This window comes from Pezoporus occidentalis, unplaced genomic scaffold (genome assembly GCF_034315485.1).
Source record: "Pezoporus occidentalis ecotype Australia unplaced genomic scaffold, CSIRO_AGI_Poc_V1 ctg182, whole genome shotgun sequence".
Classification (NCBI taxonomy): Eukaryota; Metazoa; Chordata; class Aves; order Psittaciformes; family Psittacidae; genus Pezoporus; species Pezoporus occidentalis.
In genome coordinates this window covers 352,691-367,774 of record NW_026913662.1, presented here as the reverse complement: position 1 = coordinate 367,774, position 15,084 = coordinate 352,691, and the positions used below count along the sequence as shown (strand labels likewise).

At 37.0% G+C, this 15,084-nt stretch overlaps 1 protein-coding gene across 3 annotated transcripts in view; it reads left to right on the top strand.

Moving 5' to 3' along the window:
* The window catches only part of BLTP3B (bridge-like lipid transfer protein family member 3B), a 55,319-nt gene extending 41,650 nt beyond the window's left edge, over window positions 1–13,669 (top strand). For all 3 annotated transcript variants that reach the window (XM_062615456.1, XM_062615457.1, XM_062615458.1), the window contains 6 exons: window positions 1,036–1,172; window positions 2,607–2,757; window positions 6,598–6,854; window positions 9,048–9,156; window positions 10,782–10,951; window positions 11,645–13,669. In XM_062615456.1, the coding sequence (XP_062471440.1) occupies window positions 1,036–1,172; window positions 2,607–2,757; window positions 6,598–6,854; window positions 9,048–9,156; window positions 10,782–10,951; window positions 11,645–11,770 (950 nt within the window). In that variant the 3' untranslated portion in view covers window positions 11,771–13,669. The remainder of the gene's footprint in view (window positions 1–1,035; window positions 1,173–2,606; window positions 2,758–6,597; window positions 6,855–9,047; window positions 9,157–10,781; window positions 10,952–11,644) is intronic.
* The last annotated feature ends 1,415 nt before the right edge of the window (window positions 13,670–15,084 follow it).

The window sequence follows — 15,084 nt, the reverse complement described above, 5'->3', positions numbered from 1 at the left end:
ATGCTTGAAGTGGTAAAGAACCTTTAATTTTAAAAATAGATGAAAAAGAAATGGATTTTCACTAATACTCATCATGCTAATTACCAAGCAGATAGATTTAGTAGTTTCCTTGCAGCTTGTTCATTATGGAGCTCTTCCTAGCTATTGACTGTCTAACAGCAGGTATTTGTCCAATTTTCACTCATCTGTGCATTAATGTGTGGTCCTGGTCTGAGGGAGGAATCCAGGCTTATGGTAATTATGTCTGTATAGTCTGTAATGTTGTGGACTTAAGCAATTGTAATGATCTAGTAGCTCTCTAGAAAAACTGATTAAATAATTTTCTAATGTCAGGAAATGCAGTAAGACTTTATTGGTACCTCTTCTCTGATAAATTTTACTTCCAATAAAGAATGACTTTTTTTTTTCTTTTCAGTCTAGAGCAATAATGAGAATACTACTTCACTTGCAAACCTCTTATATGTTTGGATCGTAGGAGTATTCCTGCATGTGCTTATGTGGGAGTATGCCATAAAATACATTTTCCATTTTTAATAACCTTTATATTTTTTTTTAAGCTTGTTAAACAATATTTAACTGTAGATTAAGTCTGCATGCTTTCTAGTTGTCAGGGAAACACTACCATCATCACTCTAATGAAAGTATATATAGCTTATTTCTCTAAACATAAATCCACAAACTTTTGCTTTAAAGGCACTGTGCAGTGTTTTATAGACATGGCTGGATCAAGTTTATATTTGATTTGGAAGACTTAAAAAGCCTTTCACAATTTTTTCAATAATGCATGTGGAGTGCCATTTTGGGTTTGTCACTATATCCTGCCTTACTTTTATAGTGTCTAGAACTTTGAACTCTCTGTAAGAGGCATGGATTTGGCAGCTCAATCATAAATATTTGTTTAATAAGCCATTCAACTCATCTTAAAGAGTGAGCTAATGTATGCAGACAGTAACAGACACTGACTTTATTCTTAATGCAGGAGTGATTCAGGTTTGGCTATGCTAACTGTGTTTTCTTTTCTTATCTATATGGAAGGTATTACAGCCACAAACTACCAAAGCCCATCAGAAAATGCTCCTGAAGGAAGCACAGTGATTGAAAATTGTGGTGGCTCATCTCCAGATGCCATGAGTGCTGCTTCAGAGAATGCCCATGAGCCTAGTGAAGAAATGGTAATATTGTTGAATTCCATTAGAATACATGCTTCAGCAAATTATACCTCTAAATAGAGCTACAATGAATGCTTTTAGAGGTGATTTTTCAAGTAATTTTGGTAGCTTTTGTTAGTGCATTGTGTAAGCCTATAGGTGTAGTGCACTTGTATTAAATACAAATGAAGATTGCAATCCAAGTTACACTGAGTATTCTCTGTCCTTGTCATCTCCTGTATAGCCGCTGTTGGTAAATGACAGTAGCCACTTAAAAATGCCACAAAATACTTCTGCTTTCATACCTAGCAATATTTTGTAATACTGTCGTGTTCTTTTATGCTTGATTGAATACAGTATTTAAAATGAGCTTTTTAAAATCTTTATGTATAGATAAAAGAAAGTACCAAAACTCTGATGTCTCTGATGTGGAGATGTTTCCTTAGCACTGGTAGCATTCTGTAGTATTTGTAGCATTCTGTAGTATTTGCAAATAGGAGCAAAACAGCTGCCCTGCTGGGTCAGATCAGAGATGCCTCTTGTCCAGGACTGTGTCACGATAATGCCCAGTATTTACAGAAATATGTGGAGATTCCCTCCCTGATATACCATGCAGGGTCCAACCTAAGAGTTTCAGTTGACTGAAATCTGTCATGTTCTTGCTGATTTATTTTCCTTTTTTAATGCTAGTCGTGTAATTCTTTGCTTTAAAATATTTGTGGATCATGTTAATTAAGAAAAATACATAAAAAAGCAGCTCACTTAAATGATTGGTTCCTTTTAAATACATTTTCAATCATCTGTGCATATAGGTAACGTGGAAAAATCAGAATTCATTGACTGTTATGCAAATGCATGTTAGCGTGGGTTTTTTTCTACTTGCAGAATATAACTGAAGTCATTTTAGTAGTATTAGTGATGATGGACATAGATCTTCTGATACCAAAGCTGACCTTTGAAACTGGCTGCTACTTATTGTTTTGAAAGATATCGCAGTCCAATAGAGGAAAAAAAGCTATTACGCTGATAGCCAAAGTTTAGTAGCCTGGTTCTTTAACCTGCTCTGATTCAGCACCACAAATGCTTGGTTGTGCTTATAATATACATGAAGTTGAATGCAGCCTTACAAAGCTTCAGGTGTCACATAGGTCACAAACTTCTTTGTTGGACTGAGAAAAATGCCTCACTTGTGGCTTTTCTGGCCAATTCTGAATCGATATTAGTGGGTTATAAATACAAGTGTCTGTTTTTGGACAGACTGTTGAGCAACCCATCGTCAAGCTGATAGGTACAAAAGGAAAAGAAATGAGAAAACTTTGTGCTTTTCTGTGAGGAAGGGTTATGGATACAAATATTCTTTTCCTTTTGTAGAGAAAAGGTTTAGAAAGCACTTAAAATAATAACCACCGTAAATTCAATTTATAATCTTACACTGTTTTATCTTAATTTTGTTGGTAGATGTCTGTTGTGGTTTTCCAAATATTTGGTGTTAATGGGGAAATTGACATCAGAGGTGAAGATACAGAAATATGCCTACAGGTCAACCAAGTGATACCACATCAGCTGGGAAATATCAGTGTTCGGCACTATCTTTGCAACAGAACTGTTGGTAAGAACTAACAATGAGATCTCAGTGTTGTGAAACTGGAGCTAGTAACATTTGTTCTGAGTAAATAAAAACTCAGGAGTAGCCTTAAAGGACAAAACCAAGTTTTATCTTAGTACAATAGCATACTTTTTATGCTGGTTTAGAATATCTACTCTTATTTCTTCCCTGATAAGGGAAAGGGAAGGAAATAAAAATGGAACCAGTTTCTGGTACTGCAGATAAACTGCATTGCATTGAATTCTGGTCATTAGTTTGCTCTTTTTAAAATCAAATAAATTGCATTACATTGTTACTGTTTTATGAAGATAAAACTCTCTTACTGATCTAATGATGCTTTGCTTAAATGTACCTTGGTTTGAAGGGCTGATTCTTCATGATCTATTTCTCTAGATTAATTTAACAACAACAGTTCAAACAAATTTATAATTTGTGATTTAAGAAAACTTAAAAATAGACTCTGTGTCAGGAAGGATGAGCTGTGAGGACAGCTGTTTTTTGCTTTTTTGGGCATTGTGGTTTTTTTTTGTTGGTTCCTTGGTTTTTTCCTTTCCTTTTTTAAAGCTTGATAGGAACAGAGGGTGTAGGTTCATGCAGATATTTGCGCAACTAGATCAACCAGTGTGTCAGAGTTTTTCCTGGGCATGAGTACATATACATTCTCTGCCAGAAAACCTGGTTCATATGCTGTGAGGTTTTCTTTCTTGGCACGATGTATTAGCATGCCACTTCACGTCACAGTTTGCTTTGCTCCCTCTGCCAGCCTTCCACATGGATTGCTGGACGCTGTAGGGTTTTTGGGGCAGATCCCTGATGCACTGGCTTCCTGCTTCTGGTTCCTCTCCTTTCTCAGGAAACAGCTATAGCAGCTGTTGGCTGCCATTTATTTCCAGCCTTCCAGGAGCAGGATTTTCTTCAGGAAGCTGTATGTGGTGGGACAGCCTCTGATGCCTAACTAAAAAACCCATTTACTGGTAAGCTGAGCAGTTGCCAGCAGCTGCTGCCTGAGCAGCTGTTACATGATGTTGCAATTACATTCAGGCATCTGAGGGCAAGAAGGAGGTCCAGCAGGGGAGACTCATGGCTGACCTTCAGTTCATATGCAGGCAAATTGATTTCTGGTTATCCATCACATCCGCTGTAAAACCAAGAGGGAGTAAACAGTAACAACATGCCACCTTCCTGGTCTTACATGTATCTAAAAGTAGAACCTGCTTTCTCTGGTTCAGCTGATAGAGACGCTTGTGCACTGGCTGATTATTTTATGGGCAAAAGACTATAATACGATAGTATTATACTTCTAAATACTTCTATATAGTTCTAAATTTGGATATACTATCCAAATACTTCCACTTCATCTCTCTTCCTTTCTCTTTCTGGTGGGTATCTGGATGGTTAGGCCAACAGTGCTCTTTTTGTACATTGCTGGTCCCTTCCATTCTGTAATGTACATCTTTTTTACTCTCTACTGTTCTTCTGTCCACTGTAGGACTGTGTTTTCTGTACTTAGTCAGCCATCTTCTGTGGGCACTGCTCTTCCCCATCTCCCATATTTATTCTAATAGAAGAACTAAGGAAGAAAATAGTTAAATCCAGAGGATCAAGGTTGGGAAAAAGTTTGGGAATTAGATCAAAAGAAACTATTTAAATGAGTTAATGGTAAAAAAATGCAACTAGAACAACCAGTGAGCAAAAGCAAAAAGAAAATATCCCAATAAAAGCAATCTCTACCCCCCACCCCCCCCAAGACCTTTCAATAAAACTTACTCAAGTGCTGAAGTAACATTTGTAATTAGTAAAGTGAGGAACCATGCAAAGAAATTATCAAGAACCTGAATCCTCAAGTATTAATGCTCTGAGCAGTTGTTATAGCATTGCAGTAGCAATTAACAATATGCTAATGATACTTTTAAAAAATAAGTTCACATGCTGCAAATGTCTGTAACAGGATACCCGAGTATCTATATCTATAGAGACTTGATATATCAGAAAGCTTGTGTCTCGCAAATGTAATATGTTCAGCAATGATGCCTTGGAGTTTTAACCAAGTGCCTTGTGAACCAGTTGTATCATTTCAGAAGGAACTCTTAATTCTGTGAAGCAGGATGGTTTTTTTCTTTATATAAAGGTATCCAGGCTAAGCTTTACTGGAAAGAAATAATGTAATGTGCAGCCCACCAACATACTGTGTTTTTCTTTTACATTACATGTCAGATTATTTAGAGTAGGTTATCTCTGAAATGGAGGGGTATAGCATGCTGCATTTGTTATAGCATGCATTATTACTTATCAGTAGATAGTACATAGCAAAGAAGCCACCACAGAAGAAACCTGCACTTCATGGGATCACAGGATAGTTGAGGGGAGAGGAGAGAAGGCAATGTCAAGATGTCTTTAGTCCAATCCTGTTCTCAAAGTAGGGTCAGCTCTGACATCAGGCCAGATTACTCAGGGCTTTATCCCATCGGTCTAAGAAAGGACCTCCAAGGACAGAGATTGCACAACCTCTCAGGAAGCCTACACCAGTGCTACATTTTCCTCGTTTCTTATATTCAGTTTGAACCTCTCTTGTTTGAACTGTTGTCTCTTAACCTCCTGAAGAGCACCAGTTTGAAGAGCCTGGCTCTGCCTTTATAATCTCATCGTATGTATTGAAAAGCTGCTAGCAGATTTCCGGTATGCCTTCTCTTCAGCTTTCTCGTAATTGCTAATATATGCGTAAGCAGAAATCAAGAAGAGGAGATTACAATAAACTGCATGCCAATAATATGGGGAGAGGAGGAAGAATAGTATTAAAGAAACAAAAATAGAAAAAAAAGTGTCTTCTTTTTAATTTTAATCTTTCCAATTTCTGATCTTGTAAACATTGGCCTTTCCTGAGGGAAGCAGAGTTTAAACCAAGAAACTTTTGTTTATTTTAATTCTCTCAAATTTTTTAAGTTAGATGCTCTACTAATATAAATGGACATAATTCAGTTAATTTTACTTGAGTTACTTTGATTTCAGCTATCTTTGAAATGACAGCATTGATGCTTCTTAATATAACAACTGTGTATTACTGTGGGTATGCTTTTTGTCATACAAACAATTTCTGTAGATCAGAGTCACCAAATTACTTGAGAATCCCATGGGGTAGTTATTTCTGGTGGTGAACCCTCTTTTTTTATACAACAAATTAATATTGCCCCCCCTCCCCAGCAGTTTAACCTTAAATCTTTTAATTTAGTTTAGAATGATTCAGTTCAATGTTGCAGTTGTCCTTATTGGTTAAAGATGCTGAAACTGCTAGGGTTTTTTTTAAGGTTCAATTCTACTGCCATCCAAATAATGGAAGCACCATGTAGTCATGTTATTCATCTTACTGCATTGCTGCTTATATTCCTGTGTGTTAGCAAGTTAGTTCCTGGGTCAGGAAATTCTGTCTTTCTAAGAGAACACCAGCTCTCCTGAGAGAAGGAACTGACTTAAATGTTTTTCTGAGTTAAAATTGAAGGAGCTAGTGGAAAAGTTTAAAATAATTGTTTTTCCATTGTCCAGATATTGAGGAAACACTAATTTTTTTTTTTTTTGTAGACAGTGATATTTCTGTATTGTCCTTTCCTGTTGTCATAGTGAGGTTCTAGTACTGTATGTACTGTTTATTTCTCTTTAGTGCTTTGAAATGATAGATTAAGAAAGTGGCTCTGAAGTTCTGTAATTGCTATGATGTAATTTGTAGATACGACTTCTAAAATACTTTTGGAAAATCTCAGTTGGCCAGTAGAGGTAAAAGTATTTGTATCATGATTGCTTTTTTTGTGCATTGCAAAATTTTAATGCAAATTTGTTTTCCTTTTGCAACAGGTTCGGACTGTAAATCTGTGGCTGGACCACTTAATTCATCACCTGAGATTAGCTTGAGATGGGAAAGTGGGCCTAGTGCTGTGATACATTCTCTGCTGGCTGTAAAAAATGGTTTTCTTCAGTGTCATGTAGAGAACTTCAGTGCCGAATTTTTAACATCTTCCCTTACAAACATTCAGCATTTTCTAGAGGATGAAACTGTCGCCGAAGTGATGCCTATGAAGATAAAAGTTTCTAATGCAAGGATTAATTTAAAGGTATGTTAACAATGAGGCATTTGGCTGCTCTATAAGAACTGTGTTCTTGCTTCTTTGATGATAAATGACTAATCTGGATATAGTTAACTTTAAAGCAACTGCTGTTGTCCTCTAGAAGGTCTTTAGGTAATACTAAAACAATTAAAAAATCCATAGATTTGGTTAGCTCTGTGGTATCCTTAGAGGTGGATTCTATGCATGACCAAGCTATTTATATGAATTAATATTTTATACTTATCTTATTTTCTCCACTCCCAGTCTCTTTTGTTGAGTGACTGTCTGGGAGCTTTACAGGTAAAGTATACCAAGTTCCTAGAGGCTCAACGTGGGTTTTTCTGGTTGGGCTTTTTAGCTTAGCACAATAGTGGTTTTCTAATTACAAAAACAGATTTTAGAGGTTAATTCTCTCTCCTACTTAGAGGATCCTTCTTACAATGAAAGTTCCGTACAAAAGAAGGAAAAAGGTTACAGGAATTCCAGTTCAAAACATGTGAATACTGTTTCTTAGATGCCAGATTTCATTTTCTGCCCTACCGAAAGACAGATACTAAATAATGCAAGTTTTCTCACCACTGTAGCATAAAATAGTAACATTAAGAGGACACTCCTGCTCAAGTCTCTTAGGGGATTTTCTTTCATTTAAAGGAGATGGTGAGTTCTGTGCTGGACAGCCATTGAATATAAAGATAAGGACTTATTTTTTGGGGGAGAAGGGACCACAACAAAACCCCAGGCAAAAGTAAAGATAAGATAATTATAACATTGCTTTGTAAATTGATAATCACCCATATATATAAACTTTGAATAAATTGAAGACTGGAATAGCAGCTCCAGTTCTGCATCTGGGGGTAAGGCCTTGACTCTGCTGAGATCATTCTTGACTTAAAGAGCAGTTATTATTTCTTCAGTGTTTTACTGAAAGTGCATCAGTATTCCCTCCTTCTGTGATGCAGCTTTTCCACCACCTGATGATCCTTAGGCACTCCTTTTGGGCTGTTTCTACTACATGAGTAGGACAAGCATTTTATTGTAAGAGCTGTGGATCTGTTCCTCACATTTCAGTGTATCACAAACATGAATGTTTGCAAAAAGGAAAGTCTTAACATATAGCCATCTAAATTTAAAAATGGATTGTCCTGATTTATGGGCAAGAAGGTAGATGTAATCAAAATATTATTGAGAAAGCAGCTGTTTGAGGTGGGGAATATATGTTAATAAACAAACAGTAGGAGTCTGCTTGGCAGTGAAAGCCCCAGAGTGCTCACTCAGCAGTGCATACAAGTCACAGTGTTGGTTGACACTGTGGTTGACTAAACTGCAAGTTTGACATACGGATGATTCATTTCCATAGAGTTGCAGGGTAATAATGAGTGAAAGGATATGGTCATAGGCTATGCTGCATTGCCCATTCAATATTCTGTTGAAATTCGAAGAAATAGTGTATTTCTTCTGCATGAGACTTGATGTGTTGCGCTGGGTGGGGCTGGAATTTAAGAAAGGTTATTTTATTTTTTGCATTTTTCTACTGCAATCTCAGTACAGTTTCAAGAAACTTTGGCAGTTATATCTTAACAGCTTTCTCGCTACATGTTTTATGCTGATATGTACAGTTTCTAATTACACTGGCTGTGTTATTCTGCTTGACAGGAATAATGAACTATAAAGACTCCCTGGGGAGACCCCAAAAGAAATAATGTATGAAGTTTCTCTTCTGTTGAGTACAGTAATATAACTGAACTTCAGCTGGCACCATCCCAAACTAAATTCTAAAAAGACAAAATCTGCTCAAGAATGTTAGCTGTACCCATTCAGTCTTTAAATAGTTCAAGGGAAAATCAGATGCTGCATAGTGCAGGCTTCTTATCTCTGACTCTGAGAGCTCCTGGGTTAAGAATGTCTTGGGTTGGGGTATAATCTTATTGAGATGTCTTCGAAAATACTTTGAAGTATAGTCAGACTGTATATATAGAGTTCAGCAGAATTACTCCAGAGATAACTTTGTGCCTTTAATATGATCCCTGGGGGGGGGAAGAGCAAAATTTTAGTGGTGAATCCCATTAGAAAATTCTACTCTGAAGTGTTCCCTTTCAAGTTTCATTAAATCCACTTTTAAATCAAGATGTTTAATTGAACATCTTGATTAGCTCTTTTTATATCCCAGTAAACTCATTTTTGAATACTTATATTTTTTAGGATGACAGTCCACGTGAAAATTTCAAGGCATCTGAGCTGGTACCCATAAAACTTCATATTGACATACTCTGGATAGAAAGAAATGATGATGGCTCTTTTCTCATTAGAGGTTTGTATGTTCCAGCATCTTGATATCTCAATATCATAACCTAATTATGCTGAAAACTGGGGTTTTTTTTGTTTTCCTTTGTGCAAATATGTGGCTAATAATGAAAAGATATCTGATGATAATTTGTGGAAGTTGTGTTGCAATGTGCTTTAATTCTAAGCGTAGTCACATAAAGGATCCAGTATTCCAGGTGTGGTCTCACTGGTGCTGAGTATAGGGGATAATAACTTCCCTCATCTTGGTATCTGTAGCCTTCCTAGTACAGCCTGTATGTGCCTGGTCTTTGTTTTCAGAACTGAACTGCTGACTATGATGAATCTTCTCACTGACCAAGGCTTACAGGACATTACAGTGTTTGCTTTCTGTCCAATTGGTCTCCAATTGGTAGTGGAGCAAGAAGTTATTTACTTCCAGCTGCAGGACTTCACACTGCCTGTTTCTCCAGCATGTCGGGTCCTCTGAAAAACAGGCTTGCCCCTCTCTTGTCAGTTACTCTTCCATTTGGTATTGCTCACAAAATTGCAGAGGGTGCACCCATGCTTTCATTCAGGTCCTGAATATATTAATCCAACAATATGGAATGTATTGTATGACTTGAGGAAGAGGAGGCTGCAGGGTAGTCTTAATAGCCCCTTCACCTATCTGATGCAAAGGTATAGTGAAGGTGGGCCAGACTTCTCAGAGGTAGGCTATGGCATGATTTACTTGTATTTAAACAACTCGATATTATCTAATATATTGTTTGAGTGTTTAAAGATGTTCAGTGCATTTTGGTCATCTTTTTAAACTAAACATTTGAAGAAATAGTAATTTAGTAAGAGAATACATAGTTTTAAGGTTTCTTTCAGCTCTTTTTTTTTTTTTTCCCCTTTTTGCTGAAGTACTTTGATCCCTTTTCTTGTAATGGACTGCTCAGGTACAGTGACTTCAAAGGCATAGGTCAAATACTATCTGCACTGCTGTGATTTATGTATCTGCAGTGCTAGATTTTTGAGTCCTCACGTGTTTGGTGGGAGAAGGGGATTATGAACAGAAACTTCTTGCTCAGAAGGAAACATTTAAAAAAGAAAAACCCAACCCAAACTACTTTTTTTGGCTACCAAGAACCATGACCCTCATCTTTTCCCTTCCTGTACAGCTTTGTATTTTAAGAGATGTTAGTTACACTTCAGTTATAAAGGCTACAAAGTTTCTTTAATGCAAAGTCATTTAAGTTACTTTCTAATTTAAAAACTTGATCCTGCAGGTTTATCTCCCTGTGTCTCCAAATGTGAATGCAGTCTTCAGCTCTGATTTGGACCTGGAGACAGTATCTTAATAGCAATATTAATAGTTCTTAAACTTGTAGTTATTCAGAATGCATATTCAGTGATTATTGTATTGGTCGGTATAAAAATGTGATAATTTTCTTCAAGCTGGAAGCTACATATTACTTCTTCTCACGCCTCCTTTTCTTTCTCTCTTCCTCCAAAATAGTATGTTTATTTTTTTTTTATTTTACTCTTAAATTCGATTTTGGGAAGTGAATATTTGTTTAGTTGGTTTTAATTTTGTGCTGCTGGGAATCAATAAAAAGACAACAAAAACTCTAAGCACTGCTCTTAAGTGTCTTTTCTGTGATACAGACAATCAAAGAGTAAATGATGTGTCAAAGATGAAGAATTCAAGTAGTTCATTGCAGCAAGTGGCTGGACCTCCTGAACATAAAGCACAGGACCAATCCACGCAGACTACTTGTGAAATTCCCAGATCTCCTAAATCAAAGACGGATTCAGCTGACTTCCTTAAAAATGAGGTATTAAGAACTGCTTTTGACACTCTCCCTCCCATGTTCCCCCCCTCCCTGAGTATATTACAGTCATTAATCATTATAACATTTAGATCATCTATTGATGGGCTTGGGGGTTACTTCTGCTTAGAAATCTATCTGATACGGGAAATATGAATTATGGATATTATAGTATGGTTCAGTACTTAGGCATGCAAAATAAATTTAATACTACCTTCTAAATGTGGTAATAGTACACTGTAGACCAATTTTTCTCCTTTACATCAGAGTACAACACAACTTCCAAAGACAAAGGACTAGATTGTTAAATCAGACTTGTACTAATGTCTCAGTCACACCTGGATTTTGAATTGATGATGACAGAACTCATACAGTAGTTTGGCTTTGTTTTGTGTTTTTTTTTTAACTTCCACTGGGTAAGGAACCATTCCTAGAGCTTAGAACCTGGTGTCATTTCCACTCTACTACAGAATGGAAGTGGTGTAGCTAGAACATTGGGATCTTGCCTTTTGAGGTAACTGCATCAACTGTCTCTGTGTCCTACAATCACTGACTGGGAATCAGTCGCAATTGACTCAGCCCCAGCAAGCCTGCACTCAGCAATGAATGTGAGAATATGGTACTGTAAAAGTTTCTGTAATGGAAAATGTTAGTATGCAGGAATACTACTAAAGCTCTTCTCTAATGTGATTGTTTCAGCTTATTGAAGAAAATGAATGTCTCAAACAGGAACTAGCCAAAGCCAAAATGGCTCTTGCTGAGATCCAAATGGAAAAAGATGCTCTGCTTCATCGTATAAAGAAGATGAATGTTGATCATCAGTAGGAGTCTTCTGTTGGTGTAAGGCATCATCAACGGAACTGCAGGTGATGGTGGCATCTAAAATACTGTTAAATTGGTGGAAGACATAGTTGGGTTTTTTTGTCACCGACAAAGTTTTCTCATTACAAACAAAATGTTTGTGAACTAGTTACTATTCTGAAATTATCGTTAAACATTGCAACTTTTTTCAGTCCATTTTAAACTGAAATAACTTTGGAAAAATCAGTTTATACTGTACTTTAATTTACTGAAGGCAAAAAAATCGTATCATCTACTTTTAATATAATCAAAGGAGATGTTCTTTTTAAAATGCTTCCTGAAAAGTGGACAGCCTAGCAATGAAAGAATGTCTAGGTGCATTACAAAGTAAAATGTACCATGCCTCATTAACAACTGTACCTCTGTTTGTTAAGGTTATGTTGTTTTATTCTTACCAAAAGGTGTCTGTACAAGAGGTTACATTTGCACTATGATGATATGGGCTAGCTCCTCTAGAATAGTATAGCTACTGAAAATTAAAATACCAGCCCTAACCTGACCCTCAATTCACTGTAATTTGCCCAGAGAGTCCCATATACCCTTTTGTATGGACTCCTAAAATACCACAGTAAATGCTGGAGAATTTAAGTGAAAGGGCATACTATTGGACTTTCTTTCTGCATGAAGGTTCACTGTATAGGTACAGCTGATGTAATTTAGACATTCGCACCTGGGTTTTCTCCTGAGATGAGGATACAGTCCTGCAATAGGATCCAGCCCTTTGTGAAAGATGAGCTTAGAGCTGTTTTGCATGCATGTCTGACTTCCGCACAACTCATCAGACATGCCCAAGGATTTGGTCCAATGTATTTAAATATGTAATGTCAATGCTGGGGGAGGGAAGGGGGAGGGAGGGGGCGGTGGAAATCCTACAAGGATTCTGCAGTTGTATATTGCTTTTTTTGATAAAAAAAGCTGTAGAGAATCATTTAATTAACCAATGAAATTGTGAGATTACATGAAATGTAATTACACAGTTTAAATCATGGGTGATTTGTACAAACTGAACAATAATTTTCAGCTAAAACCTGGTACAGATGAATAAATAAAAAAGCACAACGCTGTAAAATAGAGAATATAAAAGTGTGCTTTAAATAACTTATGAAACAACATACAAAACCATACATGCCTGTAAGATTGGTTTTGCTAGAAGTAAAAAAATGTCTGAGTAATTTAACTAGTGACCTTGAATCTGACAACTGAAAATCTTTCAACTGCTACCACAATTGTTTCTGCTGCATGGGATATTTGAGGGAAGTTTTGCCTGTAGATATGCAGACCAATCTCAAAAACTATTTATTATCCTGTGGTTTGACTTTGCATATTCAGGATGTCAAACTAGTTTTAATAAAATTGGTTTCCATTAAAACTTTTTGGAGGACACATAATTTACACTGCTGAAAATAGTTATTGAAAGTATGTAGATTTTAATCAAGAACTCCGTAGAAGAACTGGTTCAGGCACTATTTTAAAGCCTGCCTTACAAAGCCCTAGTTGAAACTCCCTTTAATGCCCATGGAAATTTTTATCTTATTATTCTGAATAAGATGAAAAAATATGCACACAATTGTTTCTAATAGAAAAACTAATTTATATTTCAAAAGGTATTCAAGACAACACAGTATTAAATAGAGTAGGCCAATTTCACAGAAATGTAATGTTGGATTCAGGGGAGGAGTTCTCAACTGGTTTACTTCTGATCGGTACTATTATAGTCGGCAATTCTTATGCAGTTTATCCCTGCCAAGATCTAGTTAGAATTATTCTGAAGAAAGGAATGTATAGAGTGCTTAGTAGCATGTTGCTGGATTAATACATTGAGAATTGTCTAATTTTTAAAAAGAAATAAACAGCAGTATCAAATGTCTGTCTTTATTACTGCACAAGCTACTACCTGCTGCTTTTGACAAAAAACCTGACCCAGAACAACCACCCAAACCAGCTTTTCTCAGTACAGATGCTGAAATTCAGGAGATCACTTTCTTTCTCATAAATGAGTAGATCTCTGCTTCATAGCAGTTTTGCAGTAATGAGCATCATCTGTGGACAGTTCAGAAGAGATGCATGTGCTTGGCTGTGGACTCGACATCATGGAGAGTGATAGTACTGTGTCACTCTGAAATGAGTTTTGCTTTTGAAAAAATGCAGAGGGAGAGTTAGTTTATTAATGTTTGAAAGTACAAATCAAAACTAAACTTTAATAGGGTATACTAAACATAGTGATTAAAGTGCTCAGATTAAATAAAAAGGCTGAATTCATTCTCAGGGCTCTTCTAGTGTATACAGAAAACTGACTCTAGAAGTCTTGCAGGCAAACTGGTACCAAGTTTATTTTATGTTTTCTGTGGAAATTTAAACTGAGCTACAGATTAGCTTAATGCTCATTCAGCTTTTAGAAATACTGCTGCAATGTCTAATGAGGCTTGTGAGTTAGCTTACCTTCAAGAGACTGTGCCCTTTCCCAGGCTAGGTCATGGAATCACTTTGGCATACTGTCCTGGGTTCAGCAGTAGCAGTCATTTTTCTCCTTCTTAGTAGCTGGTGCAGTGCTGTGGTTTTGACTTTCGGCCTGGGTACAATGCCAATAACACCGATTTTGTTGCTAAGTAATGTTTACTCCAACCAAGGACTTTGAGTGTCATGTTCTGCCAGGGAGAAGCAGAACCTGGGAGGAAGCAGAGACAGGACACCTGACCCAAACTAGCCAAAGAGGTATTCCATACCACAGCACGTCACGCCCAGTATATAAACTGGGGGGAGTTACCCAGAAGGCCCATATCACTGCTCGGGTCGGGCTAGGTATGGGTTGGTGGATGGTGAGTGGCTGTATTCTCTCCCCTGTTCCAGTTGCCACAGTAACTCTAATATTGTTGGTAAACACCATTTTAAATCACAGTTCTGTGGCCTTACAGAATTACTTATGAAAGGGCTTGTGGAGAGGTAGCTTTGTAGAGATAACGCCTGTTCTCTGATTTCCCTGCTCCGGTTTTATGACACTACTGTCCCTGGATTATTCCTGTTCTTGGATTATTTCAGTACCTGGATTAAACCCATCATGGTTCTTGGCACAGGGGAGCATAGTACTGGCAGGGAGGGAACCGCCTTTTTGTTTGTTTTATGTTTTGTTTTCCTGCCTGTCATTTCCTGGTCATGTCTGTTTGTACAAGGTCTCCCGTAGGAATTGACCTGGAGTCTTAAACTGGGATCATAATTGATTGCTAAAGAATAATTGCTAGCTACAGAACATTTCCTAAGTCTGACATGATAATGGTTACCTT